General features: G+C 43.4%; 1 protein-coding gene across 1 annotated transcript in view; it reads left to right on the top strand.

The window, feature by feature from the left end:
- The first annotated feature begins 5,877 nt into the window (after nucleotides 1–5,877).
- Nucleotides 5,878–12,561, top strand: part of ZNF385D (zinc finger protein 385D) — a 986,127-nt gene continuing 979,443 nt past the window's right edge. Inside the window, exon 1 of the mRNA XM_073223828.1 lies at nucleotides 5,878–6,051. Within this exon, the coding sequence (XP_073079929.1) occupies nucleotides 5,955–6,051 (97 nt within the window). The 5' untranslated portion in view covers nucleotides 5,878–5,954. The remainder of the gene's footprint in view (nucleotides 6,052–12,561) is intronic.

The raw sequence follows: 12,561 nt of genomic DNA, 5'->3' as shown, positions 1-12,561 counted from the left end.
AGCAGTGATGATAAAATACTCAAATGCTTGAGCACTTAGTTCTACAGGCTTCTCTGTAAACTAAAATCTGATTATTAGGAATGCCTGGTTGATACAAGGGTACAAAGAGCTAGCTCTCTGGCCTCAGTTCAGGATAGCTCTGAACGGCATGCTCGGCCCAGAGCATCAGTGGAATCAGCTGAGACCTTTGCTGAGACTGCATTTTAGTTCAGCTTCTCCCTTTATTCAGTCCTGCTTCCATTACACTCTCACAGGTCCTGTTCTCAAGAGTTCTCACAGTAAACTTCCTGCACACAAATTTCCATGTCTCCAGAGTATGTTTCCTAAAGAACCCAATTGTGGACAAAAGGCATATGGACAAATAACATTTACTTTATTTTACTTTTTTAGAGACATTTCAGAGTGGAAATTACATATGCTTTGTAATCAGAGACTGGAGTTTATCAGGTATCCTTTCAGGGAAGTCATTTCATCTGTCTGAGCCTGTTTTCTCATCTTTGAAGACCTATTTTACTAGGGTTAAAGACAGACATGCTGCCAGAGCATTTGATTACAGGTGCTCAGGACCTAAAATAGGCAAAGCTGAATCACTAGAAAGCTAAATATCTAGGGCCCATCATCTTAACACTCCCCAGATGTGCTCTTTAATGATTATACTGTAATACTGTGTCTTGATTTGTATCGAAGTTTCCTTATAAAGAAGCCACATGAATTCCAAGTTACTCAATGTTCCAGGGATGAGATTTTCCCAGAAGCTCAGAATAGGGACAATTTTTCCAGCTTGAGAGGCTGGGATTTACAAATCATTGCATCATAGAGTGACAGGTACGTAACATTTCTGACTCCTGCTTCTCAGTGGCTTCCCAGGCAGGAGATTGGCTCTATGTTCAGTGACAACACTGGTGGTGGCTTGCTGTGTTGATAGTTCTGCTGTCCTTCCTTGACCCACTTTTTTCTTTCCATGATCTAATTTAATTGCTATAGCCTTGGCATTTTATTATAAACCACCATTATAAACTGTTGGGCCTAACATAAACTGATCTCAAAGATTCTGAACTTTTGAATTCTCTCCCTGGCCAAAACCTCCTGATCTTGAGTCTTTCCCATCACTTCTCTCAAACTGTGATCTCCATTTTCATAACCATCGAATTCCCAGGCTCTCCCAATAATCCCTGTCTGTCACTCCCTTTTGAATTTTTGTAGCATTTTCACCTTGAACTCTATTTTCAGATTTCATACTGTAAATTGACCACAACCCTAAATACTAGCTTCCATGTAGTTAGTCCTTACTGTGTACTTACTTAAATGCTTCATAACAGGGGTTCACAAAGGATGGTTCTCCAGACCAGAAACATCAGCATCATTGGGAAACTTGTAAGAAACCCAAATTTCTGAGAACCACCCAAGATCTAGTAAATCAGTAACTCTAGGGGTGAGACTCAGCAGTCAGTGTTTGGACAAGTCCTCCAGGTGATTCTCATGAATGCTTTAGTTTGAGAACTGCTTTACCAATATTATCTTCTCTTATTATACAAGCCTAAAACTGAAGAGTAAATAGTTTTAGTTCAGCTTTACACATGCTGAGGAAACTAAGACTTAGAGAGGTTAAGTAAATTGTGCCATATCTCACAAACTGCAAATGGCAGCATGGCAAACCAACCCTCACCTGAACAATTTGAGGGTCCTTCCTCGCAATTTGTATTCCATGAAATCTCTTACTTGTTTGATCTCTCATTATTTCCACCTTGTTAATTACTAAACCTGGGTAAACCCTTGTCTTGCCTGAGGGTTTCAGCCTTGGATATGGATTCAATGAGACTGACAACAAAACATTCTTAGAGTAAAAGGGTTTACACCTGGCTTTATTCTCCCAGCGGTAGGTCGAGCCTAGAATCATGTCTGCATTCAGCAGTCTGCAGGTCTGTAACCCACCACCATCTCTGTCTCTGCCCAGAGCACTGGGCAGAGCTCTTTATATAGTGACTCAGTCAATAATAGCTTATTGCCTATAGGTGTGGAAGCAGTAGCCTAGGAGTACAAACACATCAAGTAGTTTAGGGTCAGGTGAGGATCCTGGCCATAAGAACTTCCATTTTCCCCACAACCCTGCTGCACGCTTTGTTTCTGTGCGTATGTCTTTGAATATTGCTAAAAAATAAACAAAAATGCTGTTTTTCTTCATGATAAATGTGTATCATTTACCCCTAAGGCAGGTTCATACATGATGGGCTCACCCAGTGATCTTTGTTCCTATCTGTCTTGCCAATGGGTTTCAGCCCCGGGCAAGTTTGCTATGCATTCAGTATGACCAAAGAAATTGACAGCAAAATGTTCTTGGAGTGAAAGGGTTATACCCAACTTTATTTCCAGGTGGCAGATCAGTCACTAGAATCCCATTCACTCAGAGCGAGTCTGCATGCAGCAAGCTGGTCTCTGCCTTTGGGCCCCTCTGTCTGCACAGCCTTCTTCTGGACATCTCTGCACAGTCATCCCACACAGCCATCCTCTTGGCCTCTGTCCTCAGCACTGCCACCACTCCAGCCTCTGCTCTGCTCTCCTGCAGCCTTTCAGCCCTGCCACCGTGTTGCATGCACAGCACTGGGTGGAGCTCCTTATACAGAGTGAAATTGCCCACAGGTGTGCAGTGAGCTAGTCAACCAGGGCCAGGTGAGAATCCTGGCCACAGGAACTCTCATTTTATCCACACTCCACTCCTCCAGGATTCTCTCCTCTCAATTTATTTGCCCTTAGTCCTCTGCTATGGTCCCTGTGCAAGAAAGTTCAAACATTGTTCTCCAGTCTCTCCAGCCAAAATCCTGAAGACACACAGGCCAGACTCGTGGCTGTCTCTGACCTCTGCCTTTTTAGTCTTAATGGTTGGAACTGCTGCTCTGGTTTCAGTTGTTGCCATAGCTCCAGTAAGATTCTATTTGGCTTCCCATCTAATTTCCTTCCATCTACTCCTGTCCATATCAAATCAACCCACATCTGGGTCCTGGTAACCCTCACGGGCCTCTAAATTCCTCCTGTAACAGGTCTTATTTCTTTCCGGGTTCTCTTTGATTCAGCTAGTGTACGTGTCACCTTGCATTTTGCAATTGCTGCCTCAAGGCAGGCTGCACTGTCAGGGAAGACAGCTTTCCCATCTCTGATCCCCACAGAACAATTGCATCCACCCCTAGGTCTCACAGCCACCAGCTCAGACTGAGTGTAGGGGCGGACCATAGAGTGCTCCACAACCAGGGGAGGGGACTGCTCCTCTCCTTGGGGAAATTTCAGCTGCTGGTTCTTTATTTTCTTTATAACCACTGGACAAACTTTCAATCCAGGAGGGGCAAGTGCCTCTGGCACCACCCCTTCATCCTTCCCCAGCTCCTCCATTTCTGGGGCTGATGACATCTTTCTCTCCACTCCCCCAAGTGCCTCCTCTGTTACAATGCCTTGCAACAATGCCAGCTCAGTCTTCAGCAGCTTTCTTACCTTCAGCTCAATGCTTCATAGCTGACGTTCTCATGCCACCTTTGCCTGTGCTTCCCTCAGGAGCTGACCTTTTTCTTTGATGGCCTCTTCCTCCTTCAGAATACCTGGCAGCACTGCCATCTCGTCTCCAATGGCACCTTGCTGCCGGCTCTTTCGTGCTGCCTCCTCTCACATCAATGCCATCTCCTTCCTCAGAGAATCCACAGAGGTTTGCAGCTCACATTCGCATGCCGCCATTTCTTAGGTCTCCTCTGCAGACCTTTTTAATAGTGTGAGAAGCAGCCACCCCACAGTCCCCACTGCTTCATGGGCACTCTGCTTTTCAAACAATCTACTTATTATACCAAGGGCCACCCCTATAGCCTCAGGTGTCACCTCCACTTGCCTCCAGTCCTGGGGTGGGGCCCAGATCTCTAGGAGGCAAGCCACCTCAGACCACATACCCATTGGGGGATGATCCACTGTGTCCCCATTAACAGGGGCAGCCTGCTGAAGCACCCCTCCCATAAGGGCAGCCTGTCTTTTTCCTTGGTCAACAATGAACCCTGCCAACTTTTGCCAATTGTCTTGCCAATGGGTTTCAGGCCTGGGGCAAGTTTGCTATGGATTCAGTGTGACCAAAGAAATTGACAGCAAAACGTCTTGGGGTGAAAGGGTTATACCTAACTTTATTTTCAGGTGGCAGGTCAGTCACTAGAATCCCATTCACTCAGAGAGAGTCTGCATGCAGCAGCTGGTCTCTGCCTCTTCTGACTGCTGGACTCATATCACACTTAAAGCTTCATCTAGAGTGACCTCCCTTCATGAAGTCTCTCCGGACCTCACTACCTTTTGAACTCTATGTGGTAACTGATGTCTCTTCTGGTATCACAGACTGCCTATATGGTGTTTATTGGTATATTGTCAAATTGCTCTTTTAAAGCAGGAACTATCTAAGATTCTTTACCATGGAAAGGCTTTTACCATGGAAATAAAGGCTTATTAATAGTTCAGGCCAGTTGCTGAACTGAAAAGGTGGGATGGTTGTTTCCAGCCAGATGGAAGCATGTAAAGAGAGAGGGAGTGGGGACCACACTAAGCTGATGTATCTGCTAACTCGAAACACAGCACATCTTTTGGTGTGTTGACTTTATTTCTCTTTTTTATTTTTTGTTCTTGTCATTCACTCTCCTTGGTTTGTTTTCTCTGTTAGCTTGATGTGCAAGTTAACTACTTGAGAATACACACTTGATCGGAACTGGTGTCTGTGAAACTCAACAACTGGTTCAGAAGACAAATATTCTGCTCCTTAGCATTTTCTTTCTAAAGTACAGTGTGTTTGTGAGGTGGTCACTGCTGGTTGTTTTTAGAGCTTCTCTGGAGAACATATGGAATGGCAAATTACCAATATCTCCCCACACGTTCATCAACATTAGTATTCCTAATGATTCTGTCAATAGTAATTATTAAAGACAATAATGACAAGGCATTTTGTCCTTTCTCACTGTGTTTGTATTTACCAATTATTTGGCCTCCATAGCATTCTGAAAACCCATGAAAAACAGTGCCTTAGCGAATTCTTATTTCAGCTTATCTTACAAGTCGTGGTTCAGCTGTTGTTAGAAGGCAGATTTATTTTGTGTTTTGCAACTTAAAATGTGTTCCTTGGATCAGCAGCCATTAGAAATGCAGAATCTCAGGCTCTACTTCGGACCTATTGGATCAGAACTTGAACTTTAATAACATCCTTAAGTGATTCCTGTGCACAGTAAAGTTTGAGAAACACCCTCTCTTACCTCCTACAGTGGGACAGCAGAGGGTGCGGTGCGTTTTCATCCCGAGTATTGTGTATGTGTGTGTGTAAGAGAGAGAGAGATGTAGGTCTCAAAAGCGGTGAGCACTGGGATTTTGTGGAGGTGGGACTTCCCTGCGCATCGGCAGCAGTTTCGCAAGATCCTTTTTATCTGCACTCTGGGGCTGGAGAGTAACTATTAAAAAAAACAAAGAGTCCGTGTGTGTGCGTGTGTGTCTGTGTGTGTGGGTGTGTGTGGCTATTGTCAGGTAACTACCCCCCAGGGAGATCAAGGACCTAAACTCAGGGGGGAAGCCCCTTCCTTCCCTGAGCCTCGAAGCCGCTCACTCGAGCTCATTTCCAGTGTCTCGAGGTGCCGCCCGCGTCTCTGCTGCTCGCGCTGCCCCTCCGCGCCCGCGATCCGCTCCCTCCCGGGCCAGCGCGTCGCCTCCCCGCGCGTCCCTGCTGCGCGGCGCGCCCTCCGGCCGCCCGGCCCCGCCCGCGCGGCTCGCCCCTCTCCGGGCCGCTGCACCTGAGGCGCGCGGACGGCCCCCTCCAGCCCGCGCCGGGGCGGCACGCGCGGCGCTCCCGCCACCGTCTCTCGCGGCCGCTGCTCCCGCCGCGGGCGGACCACCGGCGCCGAAGCTACGGGCGGGCGGCCGTGCGCCCCCGGGGTCCGCCAGCCCGGCGGCCGCTCCTCCGGATGCCAGGGCCGGGGCGCCGCGCGGCCGCCAGCAAGAGGATGAAGGGAGGAAGGAAGGAAAGACTCCCGGGGGCGCCGAGGGCTCAGTCCGCCCGCGGTAAGTTGAGGGCGAGAGGCGCCGCGCGCGGCGGGAGTTGGCCGGGGTGCGTGGCCTGGCGCCGGGGGTGCGCCCCCGCGGGTGCCGGGCGCTCGGAGGGGGGCGTCCTGCCGGTCCGAGCCGGGACCTGCCCCCACCCGGCGGCCCGCGCCCTGCCTCTTCGGCTCGGCGCCCGGCACAGAGGTGAGGCTGCGGGGCCGGGCAGGGGGCGCGGAGCCCCAGGGTCCCCGCACCGCCGCAGGGCAGCGGCGGGGGCGCCCGGGTCAGGCCGGCTCCTGCCCGCGGGGAGGGCCGGGCCACCGAGGATGGGCGCCGGCTGCCCGTCTCCCATTGGGTGTGTGCGGGGCGCGCTCCGTCCTCGGGAAACCTGGCGAAGTTGTTGGGATAAGAAGGCGCAGCGGGCCAGCCTCGTGATTGTCTTCTCTTTTCATTAGCTTTTCAAAATCTCTCTCTGGGAAGCGCACGGTCTGAGGGCTCTGTTGGAAGCTACTGAGTTGTAAGAAGCGTCCTCCAGGGGAATCATTTTTATATTTAGGGCGGGGTTGAGAGACTTAGGGCGAATCAGTGCCCCTGCATCCGATCGCCTTCCCGGTCCGGGGGTCTGAGTTGGAAGAGAGGGTGCACGCTCTGCATACCTTGTTGAGTTCTGGCATTTGGGGAGAAGTTTTATCGTGGGTGCAAATTGGGGTCAGAGGGAGCCTACCGCACACCGGACGGCGACACCCCTTGTGAAATGCCCAATTCCCGGTCTGTCTCCCTGACAGTTCAGACCTGTCCGCATCTCTGTTTCTGGAAGCTGTGTTTATTGCTTTAGCCTGAGCTGCAGCGAAAGTAAGGAGGCATGCGTTTTTCCTGGGGGTTTGAGCATTTCCAAATTCTGGAACCTTGAAATGACTTCGAAGACTATCTATCCTACATTCTGTAGGTGAACCTAAGGCCCCTTGAGCTGGTGCTATTCTGTGAAATTTCTGTGCTGCTTTCTGAAGATGTGATGGGGAAATTTTCTCTTTTCTTCATGTGATGTTACTGTTTGATCTTTTAAAGGTGCCTTTCATGTGTCCACTCAGTTCTGGTTCACCGTGTTCCCTGAAAGGGCTCGGAAAGGTGTGTCGCCCCCCCGGGTGTTCATGCCGCCCTTGCCCTGTGCTGGGCAAGTCAGTCACCGTACTCTGGTCTCTGAGCATGAAAGGCAAATACGGGTCATTTCAAATTATGTAGATTGATGCAGCACAGCGTCTGGGGTTTGCTGCAGTTTCTTCACATTTCCTTCCAGATGTTCCTCAGAAATTAACTTAAACACTCTATTCATGGAGCTAAAATACAGACTAGGGAATGGGCAAGCATATTGAGTTAATGTGTTATCTTAGCTTTAAGTAAATGAAGAGTTCGAAACTTAGGAGAAAGGGATCTGAACTAAAATCGAGGACTTCTGGACTGCTTTTGCTCTATGGTAAAGTGGCTGAAGTTGGGGTCACATAATAATAACAATAACCACTACAACATCTGACATTTGCTTCCCACTCACTGCCTACCAAGCAGTGTGTAGAGAGAGGCCTTAGAGCCCTGTAAATGTATAACAGCCCTAGAAGGCAGCATCTTTACCATCTCTATTTTGTGGGTATGAAACAGGAGCCTTAGAAATGTTAAATTTGGAAAAGTTCCAGAGTAGTGTTTTGGAACCCAAGATTGCTGGTTTCCAAAGTCCATTAACCACTATACAGCCTCTCTGAGCCTCATTTGAAATATAGAAGCCACTCCCTAAGTTCTAAATCCCATGAAAAATTTCTACGGTGATGGCAGCATCATACATTGATTTATCTACAACTCTTTCAAATGTTTAATGTGACAAATGTGGAACTTGAAACTGGGAATCAAATGAAAATTGTGAAGCATTTATGTAATTTGGCCTGCCAGCTCTAGGGAGGGCTAAATGCTGGGGTCTTAATGTTCCTTTTGACAATATCACTTCATTGAGCCCATTTATTGTATATCAATAGTAGTATACTACAACCGTTCTCTTAACAATGTGTGATTTCTAACATAAAACATAGCCGGTGCTAACATCACATTTGTATGATGTTCTAGAGTTATTATGAGGTCTACCTGGGCACTCTCAAATTTCAGCCAGCTTATAATTAATGCTCAGATGCTAACAGGTTGTTGAATTTCTATTAAGAGATACTAGCAGCCTGTTTGAAATTTTTTTTAATTTTCAATAGCATTTTTAAAACAATTACACCCCCTACTGTGATTTGCTATTTGCTAGGTGCATCAAAAGTTCAATAATGAAAAATGTTTGCAATTCAACCAAACTGTGTTTCACCTTCAGTAACAACTTTGGCTAAGAATTCACATCAAATTTAGGGCTTATTTTATAGGAAATTTAATTAAGATGTTGAATTTCTTATTGCAAAGTATATGCAGGTAGCTATACATGTATAACAGCCCTAGAAATATTCCATTATTTTCTTGTAATCTCCAAATCTATAAATCCATCACTCATGAGTTCTTCAGATAAATTATGTTAGTGTCTCTCTAAAGTGTTTGAGGTTTTAAAGCAAAGAGCTAGAACCACATGTAAGATGAATTTGTCATATTTCCTCACAAGCTGTAATGATGCTTTTTTGGGGAACAGTGATATATTTTAATTCACATAGTTTATCAGCCTGCACATGAATGGAATTATCAAATAAAAGGGTATAGCCCACTGGGACACTTATACAATGTTAATATCCCAGGCATGGGAACAGCTTTGGGAAACAGAGAATCTTTGAGAAGTTAAAGGTATTTGCCTGTTTCATTGGACTTGCGTAATACTTTATTGTTTTCAAATAAAAAACTTTTCTCTCTTCCATGAGACTGATGATTATTGCCATAATTTTTCTTTTATTTTATTAGAGTTAAATTGTGTTTTCTAGTAGTAACTTAGCATTGCATGAAATAGAAATGTCTGACTTTTCTCTTGAGGTAGTAGAAGTCTTTAAGAAATCCTATTTTGCCAACTATAAACATAAGTTTCTGGATAGGTAGGGATTTTAGCAGAAGTATAAAAATAGTCACAGTAATAACTAGCCTAGAGGTTTATTTTTTGGAAGCAGATAATGATGTTATTAGAGTGACTAACATATTTAACCTTAGTAGTGAAGTATTGAAGCTTATTAGAAACTTGAGTTGTCTAATTGCAAAAGAGTTTATGACAGTGGGAGCCTTGTAAATGGGTTTAACCTTATAATGACATGATGTATGTTCTGTATTTTACAATTTTTTTAAGTTCCACTTTTGCACTTTAGAACTAATAATTTATTTGATATTATTTGGTGATTTGAGAAACCAGATTTCTCAAAAGTGATTTAAACTCTAAAAATGTCTGAGTCACATTAATATCACAGATTGAAGCAACTAATTGTATAAAAAGATTTGTACTTTCGAATGTTTCAAGAGTTTAGAACTCAAGGTGGACGGTGTTTTTTAGTTTTTTTGACACGGGCTCTAAACTGAGAGTTTGAATAAAAATAAAGCCTCTGGGTTGAAAATCAAGCAGGCACTTAAATAGCCTCTTAGGAAATCTGGATCAGCTCAAATAGAGTACATGCCTAAAATTCGTTAGTGTAATTAATCTTTTGAACAAGTGAATAACACATTGGAGATCCTTTGAAAAATTCCAGACATTAAAAATGTATTAATTTATATCTTCTAGGGTCTGCTAAAATGAGCAATAACCCCCCTTTCTGGAATTAACCCAGCCCTAACTTGAAAAAAATTAGCAGTAAGAGAGAAGTTTAAGGTGGTTGAGAGGCAAAGATGAGCCAAATTCCTTCAGAGTCCTTACCCCATTTTAAATGTGATTTTAATCATATCCATTTAATTCCATACCACTTAAAGTATTTTGCCCAGACTGAGGATAACTTACTCCTAACCTACTGATGAACTGGTAGAGAATACTGGAACAAAGTTCTAGAATGGGATAGGGACCTATAGACCGTAAGGACTTTCTTTCTTTGCCTCTAGTGTCATCCAACCACATGTTTAATTTTTGGCCTTATTTGGAACACAAAGAGGCAGGTCTCCTTGATCTATTTGCAGAATTGCATCAACTAAAAGAAGCATATCCAGCATTCCTAAACTGGCGGCTTCTGGCGTCCTTGGGTGGTGTCCATGTCGCTCTGACACACCTTCATTTCTCCATTGCCTGCTCCTCTGGGAGTCTAATCTCTCCCGGATTTTCTCTTATAAGGATATTTGTGATTGCATGTGGGGCCCACCCTGATTATTGGGATAATCTCCCATTTTGAGATCCTCTGTCATAACAGCAAAGACTCTTTTCCCAAATAAGGTGACATTTATTTCCAGGGATTAGGATTTGGGTGTGTTGGGGGAGGGAGTGTGCACATTATTTTGTTTGCCACAGTCATCATCCTATTTTTATATTGTGTTAGATGTATGAAAAGATAGTAGAACTCACATAAATAAACTGTGGAAAATGCAAGAAGCACCAGAAATTTCAAAAATTTTAAAGTTGTCTTAACGTTCAAAGTTTAACCAGATTTCAGATCAGAGTGTTCAGGGCAATTAATTATCTTCTGTTCATGTCACTTTAATGTAGTTTAGTCAGTAAATATTTGATGTGTGGTAACTATGTGCTTGTGAGTGGTGGTGCTGGGGATATCATCATTGATAGGAAAAGCAAAACCCTGGGCTCCTGGAGTGTCTAGTGTATAAATAATAGCACTGCTCTAGAGAGCTACTACCTTTCCTTAAAACTTTAATTGAGTGTAGTTGGCTGTTTAACTTCACAATTTTGGAGCAAAAAGTTACTATTAAACTCATTTTAGAGACAAGAAACTGAGCCAAGGAATAGATGTATACAAGCTTGGAAGGGACAACATTTGAACTCTGTCCCTTCTGATTGTATTATATAAGCCTTGAAATAAAATGGAGAATCAGGAGCAAATTCAACAAAGGTAATAAAAATACATTTTCAGAAAGACAATTCATCAGCCATGTAATGTGATTAACTAGAAATATCAACTAATTGATATTCTGGTTAATTATTTAATCCTTTACCTTTTCTGTTGTTGATTTAATCATTGATAATAATTATTGATCTAAGTATTCTTTACCTTTTATTTCAATTTTTTAACTATACTAAAATACACATAACATTAAATCTACCATTTTAACCATTTTTAAGTGTACAGTTCAGTAGTAGTAAGTACATTCATATAGTTGTGTAACCATTACCTCTACACATCCCCAACCTCTTTTCTTCTTGCACATCTGAAACTCTGTACTGTTTAAACAACGACTCCACATTTCCTTGCCCGCAACCCCTGGCAACCACCATTCTACCTTTTGTCTCCATGATTTTGGCTACTATATGTACCTCGTATAAATGGAATCATACAGTATTTATTTTTTTGTAGCTTAGCACGGTATCTTCAAGGTTCATGTGTGTTGTAGCATGTTTTAAAGAAGGAAATATTCCAGCATATGTGTATACTACATTTTGCTTATCCATTCATCCATCAGTGGGCACGTGGGTTACTTCCATGTTTCTCCTATTGTGAGTAATGCTGCTCTGAATATGGGTATACAAACATCTCTTCAAGGCTGCATTCAAGCCTTTTGGGACATACCCAGAAATGGAATTGCTTAATTGCCTAGTCATCCAATTTTTAATTTTTTGAGGAAACACCATAATGTTTTCCTTAGTGGCTGAACCATTTTACATTCCCAGGGCACAAGACTTCCAGTTTCTCCACTCTGTGCAACACTCATTTTCTTCTTCTATTGTCTTTTTTTACAGTAACCATCCTGAGGATGTGAGGTGGTATCTCACTGTAGTTTTTATTTACATTTCCCTAATGATTGGTGTGTTGAACATCTATTCATGTCCTTATTGACTACTTGTATATCTTGTTTGGAGAAATGTCTGTGTTTGCCCATTTTTTAGTTGAGTTGTTTAGGTTTTCTCGTTGCTGAGTTTTAGGAGTTCTCTGTATATTCTGAATCTTAATCCCTCATTAGGTGTATAATTTGCAAATACTTGCCATTTTGTAGGTTTCCTTTTTACTCTGTTGAGAGTGTCTCTTGATGTACACATTTCTAAAATTTTCAAAGTCCAACTTCTCTGTTTTTTTTTCTATTGCCTGTCCCTTTGGTGTCATATCTAAGAAAGCATTGCCTTTTCTTTACCTTCCTCAATAGTAGGTTTAAGATGTCTTAAAAACAATATAAAATATTGCTAAATTAAATTTAGGGGATAAGGGACTAGAATGAGAATGAGTAAATTACAGACAAAATATGAATAATCTCACAAACACAATGTTGATCAAGAAATTCTGGAGAGACCAAATAGTGTGATACCTTTTACATAAACTTCAAAATTTAGCACAATTACTTTGCGACCACATCATGGTTATGGGTGAGGAAGGGCAAGATGCTGACAACGTTCTGTTTACAGAGCTGGGTATTGGTTACATGAGTTTGTGCCTTGTAAAAGGTCTTCAA

The sequence above is a fragment of the Manis javanica genome, chromosome 15, assembly GCF_040802235.1.
Source record: "Manis javanica isolate MJ-LG chromosome 15, MJ_LKY, whole genome shotgun sequence".
NCBI classification, from domain to species: Eukaryota; Metazoa; Chordata; class Mammalia; order Pholidota; family Manidae; genus Manis; species Manis javanica.
This window is presented reverse-complemented; position numbering and strand designations above follow the sequence as displayed.